At 46.3% G+C, this 25,909-nt stretch overlaps 1 protein-coding gene across 4 annotated transcripts in view; it reads right to left on the reverse strand.

The window, feature by feature from the left end:
• Positions 1-5,512: 5,512 nt before the first annotated feature.
• LOC147312202 (kinesin-like protein KIF13B) overlaps positions 5,513-25,909 on the reverse strand; it is a 32,305-nt gene continuing 11,908 nt past the window's right edge. For 2 of the 4 annotated variants that reach the window (XM_086264224.1, XM_086264227.1), the window contains 26 exons: positions 25,309-25,395; positions 24,970-25,160; positions 24,257-24,470; positions 23,999-24,161; positions 23,636-23,782; positions 22,726-22,875; positions 22,432-22,560; positions 21,057-21,230; positions 20,815-20,972; positions 20,187-20,319; positions 19,886-20,029; positions 19,775-19,804; positions 19,572-19,671; positions 18,400-18,526; positions 17,851-17,906; positions 17,651-17,769; positions 17,350-17,526; positions 17,175-17,267; positions 14,922-15,074; positions 14,156-14,233; positions 13,920-13,976; positions 12,924-13,020; positions 12,636-12,751; positions 8,853-8,918; positions 6,865-8,179; positions 5,513-6,732 (listed from right to left, as the gene is read on the reverse strand). In XM_086264224.1, the coding sequence (XP_086120350.1) occupies positions 6,479-6,732; positions 6,865-8,179; positions 8,853-8,918; positions 12,636-12,751; positions 12,924-13,020; positions 13,920-13,976; positions 14,156-14,233; positions 14,922-15,074; positions 17,175-17,267; positions 17,350-17,526; positions 17,651-17,769; positions 17,851-17,906; positions 18,400-18,526; positions 19,572-19,671; positions 19,775-19,804; positions 19,886-20,029; positions 20,187-20,319; positions 20,815-20,972; positions 21,057-21,230; positions 22,432-22,560; positions 22,726-22,875; positions 23,636-23,782; positions 23,999-24,161; positions 24,257-24,470; positions 24,970-25,160; positions 25,309-25,395 (4,528 nt within the window). In that variant the 3' untranslated portion in view covers positions 5,513-6,478. Of the gene's footprint in view, positions 6,733-6,864; positions 8,180-8,852; positions 8,919-9,648; positions 9,724-12,635; positions 12,752-12,923; positions 13,021-13,919; positions 13,977-14,155; positions 14,234-14,921; positions 15,075-17,174; positions 17,268-17,349; positions 17,527-17,650; positions 17,770-17,850; positions 17,907-18,399; positions 18,527-19,571; positions 19,672-19,774; positions 19,805-19,885; positions 20,030-20,186; positions 20,320-20,814; positions 20,973-21,056; positions 21,231-22,431; positions 22,561-22,725; positions 22,876-23,635; positions 23,783-23,998; positions 24,162-24,256; positions 24,471-24,969; positions 25,161-25,308; positions 25,396-25,909 lie in introns of all 4 variants that reach the window. The other 2 variants (XM_086264228.1, XM_086264225.1) reach the window with 2 other exon arrangements.

A 25,909-nucleotide genomic window follows, 5' to 3' on the forward strand; every position in this document is an offset into this window, starting at 1 on the left:
GGGCCAGCGGTGCACATCGCAAATTAACTCGCATACACACATTAGTTGTGCCGTTTCGTAATGACGGTATCTTAGCTAACAACCCCAACTACCAGATTCAACTTGTAATTGGCTAAAAACAACAGAGGGACGTTGCTAGCTGGCAGTTTTTTCGAGCGATGTTGAAATTTCCACATTCAGACACTTCAAATGCTTCAGCAGCTGTCCGCTCAGCGCAGCATCAGCACCGCGGAAATACACGGATACATCCGAAGACTCGAGACTGATCAAACCAGAAAGCTTTAATGAGCAGCTGGGTTTGCATCGCATTAACTGGTATTAACTCAGCCAGTTAATCGAAATGCAGCTGACTGAACTGAAAAGCTCGACTCTGTGGGGGTCAAAGTTTGCAGAACTACGAACACAGCTGGAATCCACAGCCGTGCGTGTTCATGGAGCTGCATGTTCACCTGCTGGACGTCACTACCTGACAGGTTTAACTGTCTTCAGAACATTGCAGAGGCCTTACTGACAGTGTTTGGCTCTACATGTCTGTGTGAGCAGGTTTTCTCTCACATGAGTCCTCAGGTAGCCTCTGAATGCTGGACACTGGGAGACCTGTGTCTCTGAGTGGGAGACCAGAGATCACATTAGCATGTATGTCTCTGTATTAACAAACATGCCATAATGGCTTAGTTTATTTTTCTTATCATTGTTGTGAGGAGACCATAAATAGCATTTGTATTTTCTGTTGTACAGTTCATTTGCTGTTATGGATAAAGTCTTTTTTTGTTTCAAAATAGCTGATAAGTATTCGCTGATAGCTGCCAACATCTGCGAACAAATATAACTTTATAAAGTTGTTCTATATAGTGTGTAACTGTTATTATAGAGCATTAATAAATTTATTGCTAATGCATCATATGGCACACTGACTCCTGAGGAAAATTTAGATTGTTTTCATATATGACAGGTCACATAAAGGTTTGGTGAGTCCAAGCTTAAGTATATATTCCAAACAATAAAACCTTATTTAAGCAATATGGCTCATTTGAAAGAGCAAAATTTAGTATTGTGGTCTAGACAACCCAAAATTTGATGTCCCCATATGTGGACGCCAGGTCCTAGGAGGTTAAAATTGTATTTCCATGTAAGTCCATATGGTGAACAATAAAAGCATTCCTCCATTGTGGCTCGCTGTGATGGACAAGACGGTCACCTCTGTGCACGTCTGGGTCAGGGAATGGGTCTTGACTCATTTGTTCTTATTCGCTGAACATCAGCTCAGAGTTGTTGGTGCAAGTATTGAACATGACTTTCGGTAAGCCTCAAACCAGCTCTGACAAACTGACTGATGCAAAGTTTTGACTGTACCTTACAGTGTAGGGACGGAGTATCGCGGACCTCAACTGGGACAGAAGAAGGCAAACTTTGACCAATGCCTCAATCCCACTGACACACCTTTCATAGAGTAAGCAGAGTCTTGGGATGAGGGAGATGACTCGGCCGTCACTGGCGCTAAGGTTGCTGAGGTAGTTAAAAAAAGAGTTTGGTGAACCTCCAAGTCTGAGGCCGTAGTTCTCAGCTATGTTCTCAGGAAAATGTTTTTTTTATCATAACCTTAATGACTGCAACACAGCAAAGGACATTACTAATGCAAACTGATTACACTGAACCTTAATCACCCTTTTATCAGTTAGTATAACAGACCTGGAATAGCTCTTACTACGACCGCCATGGAGACACTTCCAGGTCATGGGGTGGCTGTAGCTCAGGTGGCAGAGCAGGTCAGCCACTAATCAGAAGGTCGGTGGTTCGATCCCAGGCTGCCTCCTGGCTGCATGCCAAATATCCTTGGGCAAGATACTAACCCCGTGTTGCCTACTGGTGGTGGTCAGAGGGCCCGGTGGCACCTGTGTCCAGCAGCCTCGCCTCTGTCAGTGCGCCACAGGGCAGCTGTGGCTACAATGTAGCTTGCTATCGCCAGTGTGTGTGTGGATGGGTGAATGACTGAATGTAGTGTAAAGCGCTTTGGGGTCCTATAGACTAGCAAAGCGCTATACAAATGCAGGCCATTTACCATTTCTTTCAGTTAGGAACCTTCCTAAGGAAAAAACACTATTGGGATGCAGCCAATGACTTTTTAGACCCTTAACTTCTCCTTGCAGAGCTTCAAGGGATCTTCCAGGATGGTGAGGATATTTTCGGCAGACTTAAATTGGTCATCAGGCAGCGATTTCATACATTGATGTCTAATGTGGAACTTGATCTGCACTGGCGTGAGTTGGCTTCACAGCATAAGTTAGCGTGACGCTTGTAAGAAGTAAACCACCTTCGTGGTACAGAAAACCCAGGATCAACCCTGAAGTTATCTGGGTAAGTCATAAATCCTGTTTCATTGGCCTCTACACTATGAAGATAGACTTTAAGCTTATCCGGGTAACTTCAGGGTGCGTTTTATTTTACAATCACTGTAATTTATTTATACAAGTATAGAAACATTAGTATTTCTATATGCTTCTGTTACCGGCACCAGACCTAGGGGAATCTGGACCGGCAGCAAGCGGCACACAGGCTAGAGAGCACTGCGTAGCCAGATATGAGCAAACTGTGGATTAATAGAGAGGACACCCTAGTTAGCGTCTTGCTCAGGCCGGAGCTCATTTATTTCTGCAACATATACACAATAGAAATGCATTCTTTCCATAAAATAACAGAGTTCACAAACAAAAATAAAGTTACAAAAAGTTTCTCTCAAAAGCAAAATAAATACAAACTAATTCAAAATGACTTTACATACAACTTAAACAAAACACTCGCGGCTAAAGCAGAACAACATACCAAAATAACCCATCTCACATTCACACAACCTTTCCCCACATTCGCGCCAAATACGCTATTACTTTTGAACATGGCGTCCCCTGAACGCAACACAACAGACTGCAAACGTTGGCTGTGCCCCAATTCAGGGTCTGCACGCTTGAAGTACGCATTTTAAGTGCGATTACGTCACCGCCACGCGACGACGGCTGTTCCAATTCGAAGTGTGCTTCAAATGCGCCGTCGATTTCCCCAAATCCGGTTGTTCAGTCTGACGTCACTAGCCGTGTCTGGGCCTAAACTCCGCTGCAGGTCCATATATCAAACGATCACTATGGCATTACTGAGAGTTGAAAAACTGTCTAAAGTCTTTCATCTTTAATAAAATGATCAGCGTTCTGCTCTACCAGGTGTAACAATTGAGTTTAACATCCAGGCATCCATGAAAACAGAATTTCTGACATTTAACGGAGTTAGAAGTTAGCAGGGAGTTAGCTCGCTAGCTTCTATCTAAATACAATATAGCATGTCCTGACTGCGGGGTTTTGGAAACAAATTAAAACGTACAGCTCTGTTATCACTTCCAACATAAATGAAGACAGAAAACTAAACAGCAGTGACGTTTGTAGGGTTACTGAAGTTTGGCTAGCTGGTATATAATGATGTGCTACGTGACCGCTAGCGACACAGCTATGTTAGCATAATATAAACAAGCTAACTTTTTTTCCACTCGATAAAAGTTAACGTGAGTGTTCTCGGTGGTCAGGAACAAATGTAATCGCATGGCAGGATGCTGTAAACGGACCAAACTTCAGCCAGGAGAACAACTGAGATAATCCATCCACAATACGAGGTTAGTCATTCATATACTGCTGCATGGGCTGGGCTGTAGTTACATCCTAAGGTTTTAAAAACTGAGCTTAAATAAATGATTAGTGGTAATAAAAGCCGAGGGAGGTCAACAGTGATCACTGACTGTTTTAGGAGCTTTTTGAGATTAAATAGAAGAAAATACAAAACATTAAACATGTTAACAACACAAAGGCCAAATAATTTCCCCCAGGGATCAATAAAGTATTCTGATTCTGATTAAACGCAGACTACTTTAGACCCGGAAGTAGGATTCGTCGCGTCATCACTGAACAACCGGATACCAAGCGTGGTCCCATACATCCCACAATGCAGGCTGCCACTGAGCTCTGCCCAGGGGCGTTTCTGGGATTTTTTTAATGGGGGGGGCTAACAATCAGAAATAACTGTTGAAAACGACCTTGGAAGACGTTTATATATTCATGAGCATTTTTACATTCATAGAACAATGACCATATTATTGTTTTCCTAAAAAAATGATAGTGAGGATTTATTCATTTAACAGTATTTATTTGTAAGAAACACTGCATATTGTATTATATACAAGAACCAACACATTTTCATTTAGAAATCAAAGTATATATATTCATTTAAAAGAAAAGGAAATGGCAGGTTTTTGTTTTTCTTTAAACATCAGAATGGCTGGTGTGGTTTTGTTAGCTTATTTAGGATGGAGGTGATCATTTTTGGGACTATTTTCTGTAATTCCACTGATACCAGAACATGTTGTGCACTCTCCCAGTTCTTGCACAGGTCCTTTTGGAGGTTTTTCACTGTGCATTCATGCTACAGCGCTGATGTTTCAAAGCACTCAAACAAAGGCTCAGTCTAGGTGCAAATTTCTGTCTCCAGTGTACTTGTCATATTAAAGAATCACATAGAAACAAATGCTTATATTTGCTCACAGAAAAATATAATTAGTATAAAATAAACCCAGGGTCAAACTGAAGGTTTCTAGAAGTTACCGAGAAGCTAAAAGTCCTGCTTCATATTGCAGAGGCCTATACTACAACATCCCAGGCTCCTGTTTCCAGGGTAACCCTCTGATGTTTACTAGCAGATTTTTTGTCAGTCAGCAGTATCCTGCCATGTCGTTGCTTCAGTCGGAATTTAAGAGAAGTTACCAAATGTCATTCAAGCGTTAGGAGCTGATGTGTTGTTGCGCTGCAGGGTTTGGCCCAGAACCTGCTGAAGAGAACATCTGAGCGGAGCTCCGTCAGCGGATGTGGGATCGCCTTTGAAGTAGTTTCTAACATCCCAGGAGGAAGTACCAGGACATCATGTTAGTGTTCAGGAAGGAAGGAAAAGACATTTGGAAACCAGCAACCATGAATTTCACTGAGACATCATGTCCACAAATGAAAACAGATGTGATTACAACATCTGTGCAGGAACAGCTGGTCACTGCTTTCCAAATATCAGCGCTTCTCACCTCAGACTTACAGTCTGTGTGGACAGAAGGAGGACAGAGGACCGGTGGATGAGGTCGTGGAGTGGTCTGGGAGAAATCACCCGGTGGTTAAAGAAAGAAAAAGTATGAATAGCATGAAACGGAGGAGCTAAGCTAGACCAAAGGTTTTGCAGAGGCACTCTTTTTGTTCTCTTGAAAAATAGATAAAGATGGTGCTGAAAGATGCTCAAACTTTATTTTTCCTTCTCTAAAATTAGCTTAAAAAAATAAAATGATAAAACAAAATAAATCCTAATAAAACCCAATAGAGATGATGCAGTGATTATGTAATGTCTTTTACCAGGACATCGTCGTAAAAGATTTTCTAATCTCAAAAAATGAGTACATAATGTACCAGAGAATAAAGCTGTAACTAACACACACACACACACACACGAATTAAATTGATTTATTATCACTTATAAAAAGTTGATCTTTAAACAAACATTCAAGCTTGATCATTTTAAATGCAAATGTATAAAACACATTTCTGCACAAAAACTAACACAACATTAAAACCAACACAATCCTCACCAAACATCAGACTGCAGCACATACAGGGAAAGTCACAAGTAACGTTCTCAAACACCCTCACGTGAAACTAATGCAGATTCCTGCATTTGCTTGACAGGAAGAGGAAAATATAGATTTATAACTGTTGCAAAATTCCAGCAGTAGCATTTTTGACGAGTGCAATGATTTTAACCAGCAGAATCACATCAGAATAATCCCCTTTATTCCTACACAGTGCGGTGGGACGTGTCCAAGGCATTTTTCCAAAGGCTTTATTCAAAGCATTTCAAGGCACAAGACTAATAGCACACCATATAGTCATACATTACAAAACACACATCTGGATGTCTGCACTCATATTTGTTTGTCTTTGGAACTGCACGAGAAAGAAATCAGCTAGCCTTTTTTTTTGGGGGGGGGGGGGGGGCATTTTTGGTATGCACAGTAAAAAGGAGACTGTGCCTCCTGTGAATCCGTCTGTAGCGTACTTCATGTGTACCCTCGCTTCCTTACACGACATATACAGGTCGCAGTGCTTTGATTACAATGTAATGTCTTTTGAATAAATACATTTATAAAAGGTTAGCGTGTAATTATCTAAAAGCATTCACATTTTCAGATAAAACATCCAATGTCTGCCAAGTACGTCACACAGGAATGGAGTCCTGTAACAGGAAAAGCCAAAAATCATCCTCTAGACACGAGAGCGTGGAGTGACTCATCCAAACTTACTGTCAAACCTCCAGTAAATCGGTCTAAAGTACGCCAGACACCACTGTGCCAGTAGGCTTAAGCTTTTGTCCCATATGGGCAGTGATGTGCTGGGGATGCCCAGCAATGAGCCATTTAAGTGTTCCACGACTTGCGGTTCTCCCCCCTGCCGCGACCGGTTGATCCGGTTCCACCTTCGCCTTTGGCCAGAGCTGTAAGGGCTGCCAGGTTTGGGCTGGACCCCGACAGATGGGCACTACGGCGTTTTTGTTGCTGCTGGCGATGGCGTTTGGGATCGCCACGGGTTACTCTGTCAGGTCTTACCAACACGCCGTAACCAGGGTTGCAGTGGAAGTAGTGCTTACCAGCCACTGACCCATCGTTCTTTCCTGAAAGAAAGAGGAAAATACATGAATCGTAAAAATTTAAAAAAGCAATAATGAGGCTTTAATTGGCAGTGCATACATGTTCATGAAGAATGAGAACGATCAGATTTGGTGTTGGGTCTAATCTAAACCTACCTGCTGGTACTTCAAGTTCCACTCCAACCCAAGTCCCCTCTGCAAAATCTGTGGGTCCCAAATATCGCACCGTACCACTCTTATTAGCCCCCACACTCACAAACTCGCCCTCTTTCAACCACTCGGGAAGAACAGCAGAAGCAGCTGTATCTCCATCCTCTGTGTCAGAGATGATTTCCAGACTTTCCTTCGGCACTGAAAGGTTGGGTCCTGTCCCACAACTTGAGGGTTGGTTCACCAGTGTGGGGGTATCATGCTCCTCCTCACTCAGAATCTGCAGAAATGACTTGAGGTCTGAAGACTTCACTTTCTGGATCTTGAAGGGGTTAGCTACTGAGGGACCTGATTTGGGAGAAGAAATGGGGCCTTTGGCAGGTTTGACAGAAGCTGCTGGCTGCTGAACCTCACTGGTGGCTGAGGATGAGGGTAGGAAGGAGGCACCATTTGTTTCTGGAACATCAGAAGTTGACTGTTGCTTGGATGAAGCTTGAGCAGCCAGGTCTACAGGCGGTCCTGGATCAGGACTTGAGGCTTGGATCAGGCTTGGAGAAGGATCTTGAATAAAGTCTGAAGCCGTCTGATCTTGTGTGCGCTGCTGGGGTTGCAGGACGGTTGATTCCAAACGCCTCGCTCCTTCTTGAGCAGATCGTTGTGTCTCATTAGAAAACGCCAGTTCACATTCTACTTTGTTTGTGGCAGCCACCTCGAGATCTTCTCTTGAAGGAGTCTTTGGTTCACTGTGGTCTACATGGCGCACTTCTGTCTGCTTGGTCCCATTGTTTTGTGCCACCTCTGAATGATCTCGTTGCTCTGATCCACGGTCCTGTTTTTGTTCGGTCTGGTCTGGCAATTCTGCTTCTGCAGCTGGATCAGATTTTTCGGCCTCCTTTAACTGGTCTGATAGGAACCGATTTGGTTCTTGTTGACTCGGCATAACATCTGGTTGAGATGGCTCCTGCTCCATACTCTTTGCATCTGCTTTCTGTCTCAAACTCAGTAATTCCTGAGGCCCTGATTGGTCTAAAATAAGAGTGTCCGATTGTGTGGTGTCAGAGAAAGGAGAGAACTTCTGTGTCACAACATTTTCCTCCTCGTGCTCATCGAGCACAGTTTCAAAGCCATCCCTGCTACCATATGACGAAGGCAAGTCCCAGCTCAGCGTGTAGACTTCTGACAGCGTTACTGTAGATATACTTGTTGACATATATCCACTGGAAGCCTCGCTCACTGGACTGGTGGTGGAGTCTTCAGTTTCTGGGATGATTGGAGGTGGAAGAGGCACAGATCTGGGGATTTCTGTTTCATCAATGGGGACCTGGGGGCAAACCATAGAAACGTGGTTTTAGCCAAAGAGCGTCTTTTTGCCAGTTTCCAAAAATGGAATTGCCACAAATTCATTTCCAATTTCTGATCATAACCACCCTAGTGCCAGCTCCTGGTTAGTCCAGCCTCAAGATGAATGTTTTTCACCATTTCTGAGGATCTGACTGAAAAACCTACCTGTCAATCACAAGGCCAACCTGCCCTCAGTTTTTAAACATGGAAGCTACATCATTGTCATTCTACAGTCTTTGTACTTGGAGCCAGGTTCAGTTGGATACTTGGAGCAGCAGAAATGTTTGAATAACAATGACCAGCAGATGTTGCTGGTATTAAACATGAATGTATTCCATATAATCACAGTCCTGTTATCGTGCACAGGATGGTCAGGTGAACTTGTCGTGTTTTCAAAGTAACACAAACGTCTAAAAATATTAAAGTGAAGAATCTAAAAAGACAAACAGCGCTGCCAGAAGCCGTGCAGGCTTTTTATAACTTCATCCAACGTTTTTGTACCACGGCATTTACAGCCGATGACGAACGATGGGCGAGTTTCGGTTGACACAGACGGCATTACTGAATACACTCCACTCCGATCAGTTTCTATGTTTGGAAGAACAGATCTACACAATGTGTTAACACCATGCGGGCGGGGCTGGAGGACTCACCGCCTGCCGCTGTTTGCTCATGTCCTCTTCAACGCTGGCCGACTGCACCACGATGCGCGGCAGACTCTGCGACGGGGTCGGAATTAAAAAAGCAAAGTTAATGTGACTTCAGATAAAACATCTCAAAGCTGCTAATTAGCACTGAAGGCTTTTCAAGCTGATTTCAAGATGCAATCAGGGGCCAATCAGCTCTGTCCGCTTCAAACCTGAAGATTAACAGAAGTCTGTTCATGCCACACTGCATGATGTGGTGATTAGCTGCTGTGGGAGCATCAGAGAGACAGAAGGACAGAAACAAGCAGAGAGAAAACTGAACCTGTGATGGTAACAATGAGGCTGAACACCGACCTGCTACGCCCTCTCTGGTACTAACATTAGGCCAGCTGACCGTCTGCTGCAGCTGCAGATGATTCTTCATAATTATGAAAGATGTGCAATCAGATTCGTATGTTCACGTGACGAAAGGAATCAGATATTTATTTCGATAACAGCGTTTCGAGATGTTGACACGAGATGCAGACAGTGTAATAAAAACATTGGTTCATTAGACTCGTAATCATGACAAACTAGTCAAACAATCAGTATAATTGCACCCATCATCATTGATCCCTGCTCAGGATTCAAAACTCGTCATCCGTCAACTGATTAAGCACGAAGAAAACAAAAACCCATCTTGATCTTTAAAAGATGCGTGTGCTTAGCAGACAGGATTTTAATCATGACGACTGAGTTCATGCAGAAAGGAAGCTGCTCGATTTAGGACACAAGGAGCTTTGAGAGCAGAACGACGACCTACGTGGTCCGCAGGTCTGACGTCAGAAAGTAGGTCAAACAGGTCTATCCTACCCCTCGCGTGCTCGGGAAAATAAACCTGCAGGTCAACACAACACATCAGGTGCACAACAAATGCTGCCTCTGCTTTACTGGTTATTGAAATCAAAGCACAACAAGCACCCGTCTGTGTTAACCGCAATCTCCACGTGTCCGTGTTCTCGACAGCCGTTCATCTGAAGCACGGCAAGCCCAGGAGGTGCTGAGGAGTAAACGTTTAGTTGAGGTTGTTGTTGCTGGCTGCTGTGCAGCATCAGTGAGAGGAGCTAATCACCAGGAGGCTAAAGTCACAGTTCAGCCATGTGAGCGCACACTCCTCTTTGGAAATAAATGCGCACCAGCTTTGGCACCTTTGCTGACGGTGGGCTGGCTTCACTGCATATCGTCCGTTTCAGGAAAATGCTGGAAGGTGTGTATTTAACCGAATCAAAGAAACGTGATGTCCTATGGTTTGCAGCACACAGTTTACTTGGAATTGTGCTTCATTTAACACAGCATAATGTGCGTCGACTAACTGCTGAAAGCTGCGAGTCAAAGTTGTGTCCTGGAACTCTTCATCCAGTCGTCACCCTGAGCGTTTAGAGCCAGGCTGCCAGATGCACATAAATCCTTTTAGTTTCAGGTTTTTAGCCACGTGGCTGCACAGTGCAGCAGTGCAAACTGACACTTGTGTATTTTACTTTTCTTTTGTTGTTGCTGTTGTCATCTTTCAGGTATTGATGTGATGTGTGGTAGATCAATGTTCCAAATGTAGCATTAAAACCTCTGCATTTAAGCATCAGCAACAACAACGTGTGTATTTACAGCACCTTCAGTAAACCTCCAACAGGTCCGAGTGTGATCGTACAGCCGTAACACAGACCGAATAATTCCCGCGCTCCCTCTGAGACGATCGTTTCATCCGGAGAGCGTAAACTTCCTGATTTAACAAACGATGACTCAAACGTTCTACTCGCAGCAGTTCAACATTTCAGTAGTTGGTGCTGGAAGTGCTGATCAATCTCACGGACAACCACAATTTTAGCCAATAGTACTTATCATCTAGACCAGTGGTCCCCAAACCCCGGCCCGGTACTGGTTTTTATTTTGTTGTATTTATCTGCGACACTTCAAAGGCCGGTCTGTTTATGTCCGACAATATTTTCACAGACCGGCCTTTAAAGTGTCGCAGATAAATACATCAAAATAAAAAACAGTACCGGTACCAAAAAGGAGATTTGTTGATAACACACGGGAAACACCCAGGGAAACCGAGTTAACGATAAAAACCCTGAAAACCATAACTTTCACGGCTGAGCCTGGACTCTCACGGACCAGTACTGGGCCGGGGTTTGGGGACCGCTGATCTGGTCTACGGATGTCTGCTGTCTAACAGGACAAACTCCTTCATTTCTTTATATGAAAGAAATCTTTAGAAAAAAAGAGTGAGTCATAGTTAATGAAACTTTCATGCAGACTTAATAAATTAGTTTTGTTGGTTTTATAACATCAGTCACTTCTAAGGTCCAGAGATGTGCAAGTATCGAAAGTACAAAGTACAGCAGTATTCAAACCCAATGACAGCTCTACAATTCATGTAGAGCCCCAAACACATTCGTACGGGCCGTGATCATCGACCAAATTACCCTTTGGCAGCCCGCTATTATTTGCGTCACTCCAAGCTTTTGTTTTGTGTTGACCGTTGTAAACATCTGTGGCAGGAAGATGCTAATTAAAGCAATATTCTCAACAACAAGCACAGCGAGGCCTGCTGGGTTTCCTTTCCAACATTCCCCTGATTAGCTACTCTCCACAGCTCAAGGGCCAATCAGCCAAATGAGACGCTGGAGTGTTTGGCTGCTATGAAAAAAGCTGCATGATTGCAGAAGAGCAGATGCTGCGCAGGTTGAAGGAGCAACGTGTCAGGATAAAGTTCAGCAGCTCGTAATTACCCCTGGTCTACGCACAGTAAGCGCCTGAAGCAGACGTGCTCACGAACATCAGTCGGTGGGGACAGCTCAGCCATTCAGTCTTGTTCTGACTCAGACACAAGACTCGAGTACTTTAGAGTTATTGGCTGAAAACGGAAGCACGTTCATTACCAGCTGCCTTGTTCACTACAGTGCATCGCTTTGATTTGCCCGTTTCTTATGACAGATGCTCTTCCTGACATCGCCCGAAGGATGTGTGGTTTACACACTCGTCTGCCTTCACATGGCAGACGAGTGTGTAAACCACTACACTCCATTTTATTAGCAGCTGAAAAAAGATGCGGCCATCATGGCGCCACGTGTTGGTTCATGAACCGCCGTCTCTCGGGTAGTGGAGTACTACACTAACAGCTGGTGCCAGCTGGCCGATTAGCCTGTCCAGAAATGCACACCACACGCTCAGCTGGTAATTAGTGCCACCATAGTAAGTAATACGAGGATTTCACTAATTAGATTTGTCACATAATTTCTTTCACAATGTTCCGAAAAGCATCAAGTCCAGTGTTTTGAATTAGGTTTGTGAGCCTGTGAGGTTACAGGATGATAATAATAATCGTCGCTGTCCTAACCGTTCCCTAAACAGGAGACATGTTAGCAGCTACCTGAAAGGTGATGGCAGCTGTGTCTCTATCGGGCTGTAGTAATGTTGGCCATTTTAATATGGACGTCGGCGGGATTTACTCCGTTTTGCCAAAACTAAACACTCTGCAAACCATCCAAAGCTTTTATTCACAACATGCTTTTCTTCGTAATCTTAAAACAACGAGGCAAAAGGTGCACTTACATCATCTGCCTCATATTTCTGTTTCCACAGACATTAGCTCTGTTTCTATGGCAACAGAAGAACTCAGACTGTTGATGAGGAGATGGCGTGTTCAGATTCAGGTAGCAGCGACGCATACGAACTTTAAATCCCTGATAAGGATGCAGGTCGAAGACAAGCTTTAATGCAGAGCACAATAAACAGACCGAATGAGCCTACCTGCTGATGGACAGCTGTCTGGTCTCTGCCCTCTTTCCCACCAGGAAGCAGCGACTTCAGTAGCCTGGGTACGGCCTTCACTAAAGGGAGAGAAGAAGCAGTGAAGCCTGAATGCTCTGCAGAAGAAGGAAGAGGAGATGGAGAAGGGGGGCAGAGAAAAACCAAACAAACCAAACCATTTTTGAGAATAAGACTCTTAAAGAGAAAAAGTTTGCCCCAGACTAAAGCATCAGATGCACAGCTGATGACATCAAAGGTCACACAGAGGGTGTTTTTAAATAGCTGTACCCGTCTCTGCGTTCAGATTCTGGGACAAGGAGCTGGGAAGGGTGCGTCTGGAAGGAGGAGGCGGCGCCACAGAGAGGTCGTGATGACTGTCCCAGGCCTGCAGACACGATGAAGAGCACTTCAGTCTTTGTGGGAGCAACATCCAATGGCTGCCAAACACAGCTGCAACACAGCTCCATCCATTCATTCACTGCGTTAAGCTACATCTTCTATTGATACACCGAGTTTTAGGAATTTCAACCATTTTTAGTTTATTTTTGTTACCATTTGTCCACAGTGTTTAAGTCATACGTCATTCAGCGAGGTTACACAGATTACTTGTACAGGGCTGGGTTTAAGTCCTGAATCGATTTAAGTATAAATGTATTTTGGCAGAAACGGCAGAATCTCCGATTAAAGCTCACAAAACTGTTTCATTAACTGCCAAACAGCTAAAACAGCAAGTAAACAGGAAAAGATGTAAGCGGAGCACGCGAACACGCCGTCGGTGCTGAGAGCCGACTCAGAGTCTGAGCTGCAGGTTTCGTCACTCTGACCAACACTGACTGAACCAGCAGCAAAAGAAGATCCAAACGACGCTTCTCGTTTGATAAACATCGGCATTGATTCTGACTTTTTTGCTTCCACCACGATAAAAATCACACTTGCTGCACAGCTCGCTCTCAGTGCACACATTTACGATCAAATCTGTTTCCTGCGTTATTCGCTTGCTTATGGGTGGCTGTGGCTCAGGTGGCAGAGCAGGTCAGTCACTAATCAGAAGGTCGGTGGTTCATGGTCATTCAAAGCACAATAAGATATCCTCTTCAGGTAAGTGTATTAGTAAAAGCACCTTGGAGACCCATCAGGTTTCACCTTCTGTATGAATCCAGACATGCAAATTAGTATCATCACAAACATGCAGTTAATTAGCAGGAACAACTGGAGTGTAATGAGGTTGTATTTACCTAAGCAGTACAAGCAGTTACCAAAGAGAAGCTGACTTCAGTGTCTCACCTTGAAGTCTTTGAGCTTAAGAGGGGAGGAGCCAAGATCCAGGCTGCTGTCTGACAGCTGGGTCAAAGGTTAAGTGGTTAGAGGTTAGTGAGGCAGATTGATGATGAGACTGGTTGTTGACAAAGGCAATCAAGAAAGAAAACCCAGAGTATAAACCAACCCCAGGTGAGTCGCTGCTGCCAACAGCAGAATAAAGAGACTTAACAACAGCAACAAAGTAAAGTGAGCCTGCTCACCCGCTCGATGTCCGGCGAGCTCAGGCACCGTCTGGCAGCTCTTCCTCTGCCAGCCAGCTGCTCCCTCACAGCCACCTCCTGCACACACACACACACACACACACACACACACAGAGACACACACGCAGAGACGCACACACACACGCGCAGAGACGCACACACACACACGCAGAGACGCACACACACACACACGCAGAGACACACACACACACACGCACACACAGACAGAGACGCACACGCAGAGACGCACACACACACACACAGAGACACGCACACACAGAGACACGCACACACAGAGACACGCACACACACAGAGACACGCACGCACACAGAGACACACACGCACACACAGAGACACACACGCACACACAGAGACACACACACACACACACGCAGAGACACACACACACACACGCACACACAGACACGCACACACACACACACACAGAGACACGCACACACAGAGACACGCACACACAGAGACACGCACACACAGAGACACGCACACACAGAGACACGCACACACAGAGACACGCACACACACAGAGACACACACGCACACACACACACACACACACACACACACCTGCTGATTGTTTCCTTCGTGGACACAGCGTCTCTGAGTGTTTCCACTGGAGACAAACTGCTTTGTGTTCATTGAATCAACTGGAAATGTTGGGTTTTAGTTGAGCTCGTGATAAATCTCAGTATTAATGTTTTAATATTCAAATCTGCTTCACATCTCAGGTGAACCACATTTCCACACCTGTCTGAGCCTGTCCAGCGTCAGGATGTTCTCCACAGCCAGGACACTGCGGAGGTATTTCTCGATGGCTGCCTCGCTGGCGGCCGACTGCTCGTCCTCTGCGCTGGCGGCCAGCCGGGCCAGCATCTCCCTGTCCTCTGGACCGTGGATGTCCTGTAGTGGGAAATAAGGCAGTATTTATTCAAAGCCAAATAACACTGTTCTGTGTGTGAGCAGATCAAACACCTTTATATTAAAAACACGCTGATCTGGTCGCACTCCTGTGGTAGCATCACGCCATGTTTTTTTTTTTTTTTTTTTCTTTTTTTAAATGACATCAGAAACAGCAGTATGCGACATTACGTGATGGCAGAGCTTCAGTTCATCCTTTGTCATTTTTTTTTTTTTTTTTTTTTTTTTAATAAATAGGACAGGGGGAATGAATGAGAGAGAGAGGGGGAGAGAAAGAAAGAAAACCCAAGGGGAGAAGAGACGGTGAGAAGGGGGGGGAAGAGAGACAAAAAAAAAAAAAAAAAACTCCTGGGTCACCTGTATGGAGAAAAAACAAACAAACAAACAAACAAACAAACAGAGGAGACAGCAAACAACAAAGAGCAACATAATAATAGAGAAAACAAAGCACCATCACAATAAACTAGCTAGTCATAGATATCAGTATTTACTAAGTAATAAACGATATTGTGCAGCACGCAAGATAGACAGCGCACAGTGTGCTTTGAGGCAGCAGCCAAGAAAGCTTTAGTCCGCGTCTGTGAATACCCATGTGTGCATACCTGTGTGGATCAGCATGCTTGCATTCCAAAGGTTTCTCCATGTAATGATCTGCTAGGGAGTGTGGGGGGGCCACAGCCCCATCCTCCAGGGTGTGAAGCGGGTATGGAGGAGAGTATAAACCAACGCCATCACGCCATGTTGATGTTTACACAAACACCACGCTCTGTTCGAGTCTACAAAAATCGTCATGGTAACGTCCGATGTTGCCTTCTTCTGAATTTGTCACAATCACAAGACTTTCAGAAAACATGACCTCTGAAGCTGAGGTCAAGGTCAGAGATTTGAACCTAGTATCATATCCTATATTAGTATCAGTGTGTAAAACGTACATCTTCACCTCTTCCATAGGTAGATGCTGCTAATCAATACATCTGATTAACTGATCATCAGCAGGTGTGAGCACTTCTATAAAAGCTAGTCTTTTGTCACTTTGCTGGTCTGGAGCTTTCCGGTGTGTTAACTGAGGAGGAAAGACGATCTCAGAGAAGCAACTGTGGCTGCTCATCAATCTGGAAAGGGTTCAAAGGTCACTCCCAAAAACGTTAAAGCGCATCACTCTGCTGCGATAAAAATGAACAGAGCATTGATCCTTCCCAGGAGGAGCAGCTTCACCCAGAGGTTGCAATGTTTAAGTTCATCATGGCACAATTAGGAAAAGCGTGAACATGTGTCGGCTTATTTGGAAAAGTGTCCATGAGAAAGCCTTTTCTCTCCACAGAGAACGTGCCGTCTACTTCTGGAACGCCGGGATTCATTCCTCCATATGTGCGTCGAAATGTTCTTACTCTAAAATGACCACCAGATTCAAGAAATGTACACGCTCACCATTTTTGTTCTCACTGCCATTTAGCTGATCAGGAAGGCCAGCTCTGTTCTGGGATGCACCCTGGACCCAGTGCAGGTGGTGGGAGACAGAAGGACTCTGATGGACAGAGTCTCCCACCCCATGCATGTGAATGTTGCTGCAGAGCTGCTGCAGTGACAGACTGCTGCATCGTCGATGCATGAAGGAGCGTTTCTGCAGGGCCTTCCTCCCTGCAGCTGTCAGACTGCACAATCACAACTGCTCCCAACAATCATAGATGTTCACATCTGCGCTGTAGCAGCTTCTACTGTTATAACTGCACATTACTTACTCAGCTTATATATACACTAACTTATTGGAAGTTACATGTCTACATTTTAATGCACAATCACACAATCTGCACGTTTCTAATGATTCTAAATATTCTTCACTATTTAAACATCTTTCAGTCTCCTGCTGTCTGCACATCTGTACACTAATCCCAACAACTGTGCTCTGGTAACTGTTGTCCATGATGTAAATATGTAAAAATTGTGTTTTCTGTTCTTTATATGTGTGTTTTGCTGCTGATACAACCAAATTTCCCCTTGTGGGACAATTAAAGTATTATTCTATTCCCCTTTCCTTCCGTCCTGAACACTAATGCAGACGCCAACATGAATCCTGGTACTTACTCCTGGGATGTTAGAAACCACTTCAAAGGTGATCCCACAGCCGCTGACGGAGCTCCGCTGAGACATTCTCTTCAGCAGACTCTGGGCAAAACCCTGCAGCGCAACAACACATCAGCTGATCTCCTCAGGTGCAGGCTGTGAAGCACACCCATCACACCATCTAAGCTACACACACCTGTCTCCCAGTAACACTGACACAGATGCGTTTCCTGAGGACCAGCTGCATGTGGGCCGGATGGCTCAGCTGCACCACCGTGCGCACCGTCAGGTACACCCTCTGGTCAGCGGGCGCCACGCGACTCAGCTGGGGGCACTCGTGGACCGTGGAGTCCCAGGACGCCTCGGCCTTCACCTGGAACGCATTCACAAGGAAATGACCGGCTCAAGATTTCCCTCCATCTGCATCTGGTAGTTTTAATTCTCTCTAAAGCAGGAAGAAGAAACCTGAGGGAAAAGTCATTTTACAGCCTGCTCACCTCTGGATCATAGTGTTTAACAATATGGAGGTCAAAGAAGTCGTCTTCATCTTCCCCACTGAGCAGCGCGTCCTGTCCTCCGGCCAGCGGGGCCGACAGACTGGACTGGAAATCGTCGGCTGGAGGGAAAACGCACACGGAGAGGAGCTTCAGCGCTGCTACAAGCACACGTGGTTTTTACCAGGAGAACAACAACATACCACTGAGATCCAGAAACAGGGCAGGAGTGTGTGTTTCCATCCCAGGTACAGGGACCCTGTGGAGAAAGTGACCAGCTGCTAAGGTTTGTTCCTGAGTGAAGGTGGCGACCGCTCTGTGTTTGACACCGCGAGGACCGTGGATCATTCGACGGCTTCTTGTGAAAGCAGTGCAGTTTTTAACAGTACGCTCGATCACTTACAAACATGCTACAAGTAACTATTGGTTGTTGTCATTAACTCAGTAACTGAAATTCAGACTAAAACAGAGAATAAACAGTCGGACATCTTCAAGATCAAAGGGCACAGAAAATAAAGACAGAATGAATGAATTCAACATTAATTTAGAAGCTTTGAAATGTTAGGTAGTAAAATAAAACGACACTGGAGACTGTGGCCTGAGCTTCTGCATGTTCCATCACATTAAAGATAAATTCACTTTCTAAATACAGGAAAGCTTTTTGGAGCAGCTCCACATTTACCAGAAATCTTTTCTTGCTCATTTTCTTCTGTTGTTTAGAAAAGTAAAGAACCCCAATAAAACCCGCCCACCTCTCTACTGGCGCTCCAGGAATGCCGCTGCCAGCGGACGGGACCATGACGGCGTTCCGTTCTTCGGTGAGGGTCAGCCGGCACTCCAACAGCTGCGATTCCCTTTCAACATCATCCTCCGACTTGTCTGTGCGCGTTCGCAGGAAACGAAAGCAGCAGCAGGAAAAACGTCACAAACGCTTAGTGGTAGAAACACCGCTCAGACAGATTTTTATCATTATTTATAGATTCCCTCACTGGTCGTTATATTAGGTACACCCTTCATATTATTGCAAAAACCCCAAACAAACTAATGGGCTGACACACTGCACCAACTGAACATATTTAGAAATGCAAACATGGTGAAGGAGACCTGCAAATGAATGTGCCGTGCTTATTGGCTCATGGTCTGAGGAATCGAGACTTTCCTGATGTGCTGGGTGTTTCCTCACACAGCCATCCCTGGAGTTCAGTGGCAGCTCTCTGGGTGATGGACAGCGACCACCTGTGCCATCCCTCAGTTACTGCTCTCACACGACTTTCAGAAATCATACTCTGACCTTTAAATTCGTCCAGTTTTTTTAGTAGATGCGCCTCACCCTAACCCTCTCCTCATTCTCGACACGCTCACAAGGGTGTCCGTGCCACCCGCCCAGCTGGGTGACGGCAGTACCCCATCAGCCTTTTACGGCTGAGGGGTAAAAACTGCAGCATCTCTGAACGCACATCACATGTAACCTGGATGTGCTACACAGCCACACGGTCGGCTCAGAGGCGTGTCAGACTGTTGGCACGCACCACATCCTACGGCGAGCATTACTGCTGCGCCCGTCCCTGTAACCATCACACAGCGCCCATCTGCTGATAGATTCTTCCGACGGGTTAATGGTTCACGCCACGAACGTCAGATAATCTGAAACTGGCGTCTGGAACACGACAGCGGAGTTCACCATACTCAGTGACCTCCATGGTAACCAGATCTCTTTGCTCGAGTTGGATGTGCAGCAGACACAAAGAGCAACGGTGTGATGTCATCACGTCAGCATGGACTCAGGTCTGTGAGGAACGTTTCCAGCTTTTGTTGAATATACAACATGTTTGAAGGCGAAACGCCGTCTAACCCGGTACGAGCAAGGTATACCTAATAAAGTGGCCAGCGAGTCCCCTTTCTGCCCTTGTGTTTCCAGCTGTACCTGCTTTACAGACGATCTTCTGCAGCTGTTGGTCCAAATACTCCTGTCTCTGCGTCAGCGTGACCAGCCACTGTTCCCTCATCCTCTCCAGGTCCACCTCCTGCACGCACGCACGCGCACACACACACACACGCACGCGCGCACGTGAGACAGACTGAGACCGTGTCCTCGCCATCACACACAGACTGCACGGCGTCTCTTACCTGATAGCTGTCCATTTCTTCATCTGTAACCTAAAATGTAAATTCATGCACATTAACAGTTAAAAGGCTGAAAACTGAAACCGTGCTCAGTCTGAAGAACGGCGTCCTCACCTGTTTTGGATCGTTTTTGGGGAGACGCACCTGTCGGACCTTTACATCTCCAATAGACACAGACAGGATGGAGGCTGCAACGAGTGGCATGGTGCCCGAGTCCGGCACTGGACAAACTTCCACCTGCACTCGCCGAGACTGTCCCTGTTCAGGAAAGAACCGTTACAGACGGCTGGACTCCTTTCTTCATACCTACTCACACACACACGCACACACACACACACACACGCACACACACACGGACACACACACACACACACACGTGCGCACACACGCGCGCACACACACACACACACACAACCTGTCTGAGCTGGAAGATTCCTCCTGTCCGGACGTCTTTAGCAGGAACAACTTCTACAGCTGTGAACTCTCCCGCCTCATTCAGCTCCATCACCTTCACCCACAATTCAAGCTGACGGGTCACCTCGCTCCACCTGTGAGAGACCGCACCATCAGTGCACAGCAACAAGCACAGAACATAAGAAAGGTGCTCAAAGGCTGACGCTGCACCAGATCGGTGCATTCTATCTGAAGGCCAGCAGGTGGCGACAGCTGTGGTTGCAAAAGCTCTCCCTGCAGTCAATGAGATGATGACTTCCTGTTCTGACCTCTGTAAACACTTTTCTCCTTCGTATACGTTATGAATCCCTGTGGGTGGGACTCCTCTCTGCATTGAAGCCAATCACTCAGTGAAGCAGTGGGTGCCGGCGCAGGGACGGTACCTTACTCAGGGGGAGCTCAGGGTGGTGGATCTGAACTCACTTAATTTGGCTCATATAAAATAAATATTACATATAAAGTATAAACATATTCCAATAAAATGCCACCATCTGCTCCAATTTTGATGTCTTCTTGTGTTCATGCTTCTCAAATCTCCCTTTTCAGATTACTGAAGTTTATTTGCTGCAGATGCGCTCGTACTGATGCACCTCTCTCTGAGGGATCTGGTCTTGGCTTGGATCACTCCCAGGTCCCACAGTGCCAGATTCCTGCGATGGTTAGCCTGTTTGTGACCGTACACTTCGATGGCCACCGCCCCCTCAGCCAGAAATTCCACAAAATCTTCCGATACCGGCACAGATAATTCCTGAAGATGACACGAGGCACGTTTTCTGTTAGTGACAACTCACCTGCTGATCACAACTTTTACTTAACCACAGAAACGCTCCACCTTGGTGCTGTCAAACACTACAGTACACTGAGGGTCTCTGGAGGCGGACGCCGAGCTGGAAGAGGCCACCTCTGGAGCGGTGAACACCGGCTCCTCCTGCGCCCAGAAGCGATACTGGCAGAAGACAAAGTTGGACAGGTGGCGAGGAAGCCCGGTGGCCTGGAGGATTTTCACCTAGGATGAGCAGAAATGCACCTCAGAGGGAAAAGGACTTTTTCCCACAACGACAAAACACAACCAGAAGGCAGTTAAGCTAAAGTTAAGTCTGTGAAGGTTCTCAGTCATCCAGGTCATCGTAGTCAAAGGAGCTTGCAAAGAAAAGCGTCTGGACTTCTTTAAGTTGAAGACATTTCACCTCCCATCCGAGAAGCTTCTTCAGTTCTAAGGTCAAACAGACAACATTGTCATCCCCATGTATGTATCAGAAAAACTCAGGAGTTTTCTCCAAGCATCCCGGTGCATTTCAGACCCAGCAACACGCTCAGACACAAGCTGGTTCATCACAAAGACAAAACTCCAAAACACAGACTTAACAATGTGGTGTTTGCTGTACAGTGCAGCGAGGAATGCTCAGACCTCTACATCGGAGAGACCAAACAGCCACTTCACAAGCGCATGGCACAACATAGAAGAGCCACCTCCACAGGACAAGACTCAGCAGTCCATCTGCATCTAAAGGTCAAAGGTCACTCTTTGAGGATGCCAATGTTCACATTTTGGACAGAGAGGACAGATGGTTTGAAAGAGGAGTGAAAGAAGCATCTATGTCCACTGTGAGTGACCATCTTTGAACAGAGGGCGGGGCTTACGACACCAACTCTCTGCCATCTATAATCCAGTTTTGAGATCCCTCCCAGACGCCTTAACGCCCACTCACATCCTGGGCCATCTGACCTCAGGAAATCACATGATAAGGTGGGGCCAGGTTTCACAATGAGCTCACCCGAAACTCTGGCTGTTTGGGACCCACACCCAGTTTCCCACCTTGGCTCAGGCGATTAGAGGATCATCAGGGGTCCTTTTGTCCCTCTGTGGGGGGTCACTCCCACTAGGTTTATATCTGGGACTCTCCACCATTTGACCTTAGAACTGAAGAAGCTTCTCGGATGAAGGTGAAACGTCTTCAAGCAACTTAAAGAAGTCCAGACGCTTTTCTTTGCAAGCTCCTTTGACAAGCTAAAGTTAAGTAAACCTGCCGCACTTCACACGAGCGCATCCAGCTCCATCATACGGGGCAGAAACGCTCGCTTTAAGTGGAGACCTACAACAGGCAGGATTATGACTTCGTGTCCTGCATTATGACTAGCAGCGTTTCGGAGGGGCACGCTGGGTTTCTGCAGAGCTGGACCTGTTAAAGAAACTGAAATCCTCTCACCACGCAGCGGAGTCTGCGCTCATGTGGATCTCCATCTGTGCTGCTCAGCTGCTTGTCAGGACCGCCTCCACCTTCCTCTTCACAGCTCTCTGTACCACGCCACACTTCGATGTGAAGCCGACCTGCCACCTGAAACACACACGGGCATTTCAGCACCATCAGCTAGCTGCTAACTGTCCGTTTGGTGCCGTGCAGGTAAGTTCACACTTCTCCAGTTCATCAGAGGGAAAAACATGGCCGCTGTGGCTGAAAACGAGGCGGCGAGATGCCGGCGTAAAGCCAAAACAATCGTACCTCTCCCTTCTGGTTGATGATGGGCACCGCGTACTGCAGTTTGACGTCGTAGAACAAACAGGCCAGGAAGACATTGGCCACACCGATCAGGCTGTGATTCTCTTGCTCATCGAAAAAGGGGTCGGCACGTTTGAAATAGGAGCGCATCACCTCGATCGGGGAAAAAGGAAGCAAGAGTTAGTGAGAACGTATAATCCCTCATCCACCCAAACATCTGCACCAATCACAGAGAGAGAAAACCACTCAACATGCAGACTGGACGAACTGCAGATCAAAACACCAACCTGCTCTTACCCCCGTTCTTCTTCTGGGGGAGCTCCTGTTTCATTTCACTCCAACAAACTGAGTGAAAGATTTGCTCCCTTAAGCTGCCTACACCAGGCTTAGCCAACACCTGAGGTGTCCTTCAGGTTTTAGATCTCGCCCTGGGTCAACACACCTGAATCACACCTGATTAGTTCATTCCCAGGCCTCTGGAGAACTTCAGGACATGTTGAGGAGGTCATTCAGCCTTTAAATCAGCCTGTTGGATCAAGGACACCTAAAACCTGCAGGACTGCGGCCCTCGAGGGCTGGAGTTGGACACCACTGGCCTGCGCTGTCACACTGACAGCAGAGCGAGCCGCAGGCTCTAATACTCAGCTTATTGTTACCTTACGAGACGTTCCACTTAGTGGCAGTTACAACTTTAACCTCAATCACAACTTTCATGTAGTCTGCTGTTGTCAGCAAATTCAAAAAACAAAAACAAAACAAACATTTATATTTCTCAGTCTCACATGTTATGTTTTTTTGTTCCCAGCTTTCCCACAAACGCTCTGACTAATGAGCGTTCCTGCTGCGTGGCTTTCATCAGTTTGATGCATGCTGCGTCCTATTTGTGGGCGTTCTAGTTCGTGTCTCCACTCACTGGATTGTCTTCGTCCAGCTCCTTCCACTCCTGGTAGAGCTCCCTCATGTCCACCAGCCTGTTCTCCATCTTCTCCAGAGCCCAGATCTGCTTCCCTTTACCTTTACGCCGCACCTGGATGGCCGGCTCGCTCAGCACTGCATCGCGCTGCGGCGACAGGAAAACCAAAAATGGCTTTAACAAACGTGCCCCTGTCAGCATTTCCATCCTCACAGTCGGCTACGGCTTTACGAGTTCAATCCATGAGGACTGAAACATCATTTCAACACTTTTCCTCATCAAATGTTGCTGCGACTGAACTGTGAAGCCTTTATCTTTAACAGGTACCACGTTTGTTTTAAAGCAGACGTCACCCTGCTGTACCTTTCTGTTGGCGTCCAGGTTGGCGGCCGGGATCTGCAGAGTGACCAGATACTCTGTCCTTTTGTTGAGCTCCTCAGCAATGAAGCCGGCCTCCTGAGCCAACAGCCTAGCCCGAACGATCTGCTCTTTAAGTCGTCGCAGGCTGCGGGTTATCATGGCCTCTCTGTAACACAAAGACACGATGACAGTCAGCCACGCTGTGCAGAGGCTCCTGGATTTCTTCTTTGGGGACCTATCCGACAGAGAGAACAGCGCCACCTGTCCTCGCTCCAGCGACGCACACGTTTGTTCGAGCCGGCTGACAACACGGCTGCAGTAGCACTGCCTGGGACGCCCGATGGTTTCTCGGGGGTGACTCGCTGGCGGAGCTGCTGCAGCTCCTGTTCATACATCTGCCTCTGGCGCTCCAGAGCACAGCGCTTCTCCTCCTGGTGCTGCTTCTCCAGGGTCTGCAACACTGACTGCAACGGGTCTGCAGGAGGACACGGGGAGGATAATTGAGAAGACACTGATTATTCTGGCTTTCTATTAGAGACACTGTAGGTGTGAGTGTGAGAGTCAGTGGCTGGAAGCATTGCAGACACACAAACGCTGATAAACCTCAAACCAAATCAACCCCACTAACAGATCAAAGCCTGTCAGAACTGCTTTGGCTTCCAGTAAGACAGTGAGGGCACATTACTGTGTCTGACTTTGGCTGTTCTTCACATTATTTATATTTTTACATTCAAACTCTGCATTCACTCCATTTCCCAGCAGCACACCTGCCAAGCTTGAAGTGAGGGTATCAACAAAACGCTTCAAGATTTTTTCTCCTTTTAGGTCAAAAAATAAAAAAGAATTTTTCAAAAAATGAAAAAACAAACATCTTTTATTAGCTCATCTAACAAACGGCTGACCATTGACAACAATGTTACGATTTGAAGGCAACATTTTGAAAAAGCGTTCGCCCCCCCGTTACTCTGACTCACCGTTGTTCCACATGCCTTTCATCATGACCTCGGCCTGGGCGAACTCGTAGCCGAAGCTCCTCTCGCTCGACACGTCGCTGCACGCGTCCGGCTCGCCGACCTCCAGACAGTCGCTGCTCGAACGCTTTGTCATCGCGGCATCCTCCTCTTCCTCGCCCCCCTTTTGCACCCTTTGCCTGGGCAGGTTGATCCTGTGCTCGCGTGTTGATTCGCACAGAGGAAAGAGCGAGTCGGACAAAGAGGAAGCGTCGCAGAGTGAAAGAGAAACACTTTGTTACCACATGTAACAAATGTCGGCGTGAGAAATACGACGCCGCAGATCCAGGTTCAAACGCACACCTGAAAAAGTGGTTGTTCCCCCACAGGATCCTGTCGCCATGGTGAAGCTGCACGGGATTCACGACCTCGGTGCCGTTCACGTACGTTCTGCAGAGAAAGCACAAAGCAAACATTTGATGTGCATCTACAGAAACAAATGAACTCTCCCAAAAATATTAAGTATAGTTTTAGGTTGTTGCATCATTATTAGAGCACACGGCTCTGATTCAACTCATAAAAACATTTTATTTTAGTCGGGCTGGTGCATCCTGGTGCTCTACTACAAAGCACATGGAGCAAACCCAGGGCATCTTTTCCTTAGATGGATTCACTCAGTCTGACATCAGCAGTCACACAAATGCAGATTGAACTAAAATCAACGCAGGGTTGCCAAATGTAGGCAGTCCATATCACCGGAGTTTGCTGCATGTGATCAATAACCAACATGGACGGAAACAATAACACTGGAAAAATATGAAGCTATTAAACAGAACACAGCTGCTGTCACCAAAGTGCTTGGTGGCAGCTCCACAGTGCTCGTCATTGCTGCTAACATTTGAGGCACTTTGCAGGAAAGTGTTGTCTGCAGCTGTGAGATTGACCTGCAATCCAATTCAAACTG

This window comes from Aulonocara sp. 'chitande type north' Nkhata Bay, linkage group LG15 (genome assembly GCF_057382095.1).
Source record: "Aulonocara sp. 'chitande type north' Nkhata Bay isolate Kocher_YH1m ecotype deep benthic linkage group LG15, A_spYH_male_GT1.1, whole genome shotgun sequence".
In the NCBI taxonomy this organism is placed as follows: domain Eukaryota; kingdom Metazoa; phylum Chordata; class Actinopteri; order Cichliformes; family Cichlidae; genus Aulonocara; species Aulonocara sp. 'chitande type north' Nkhata Bay.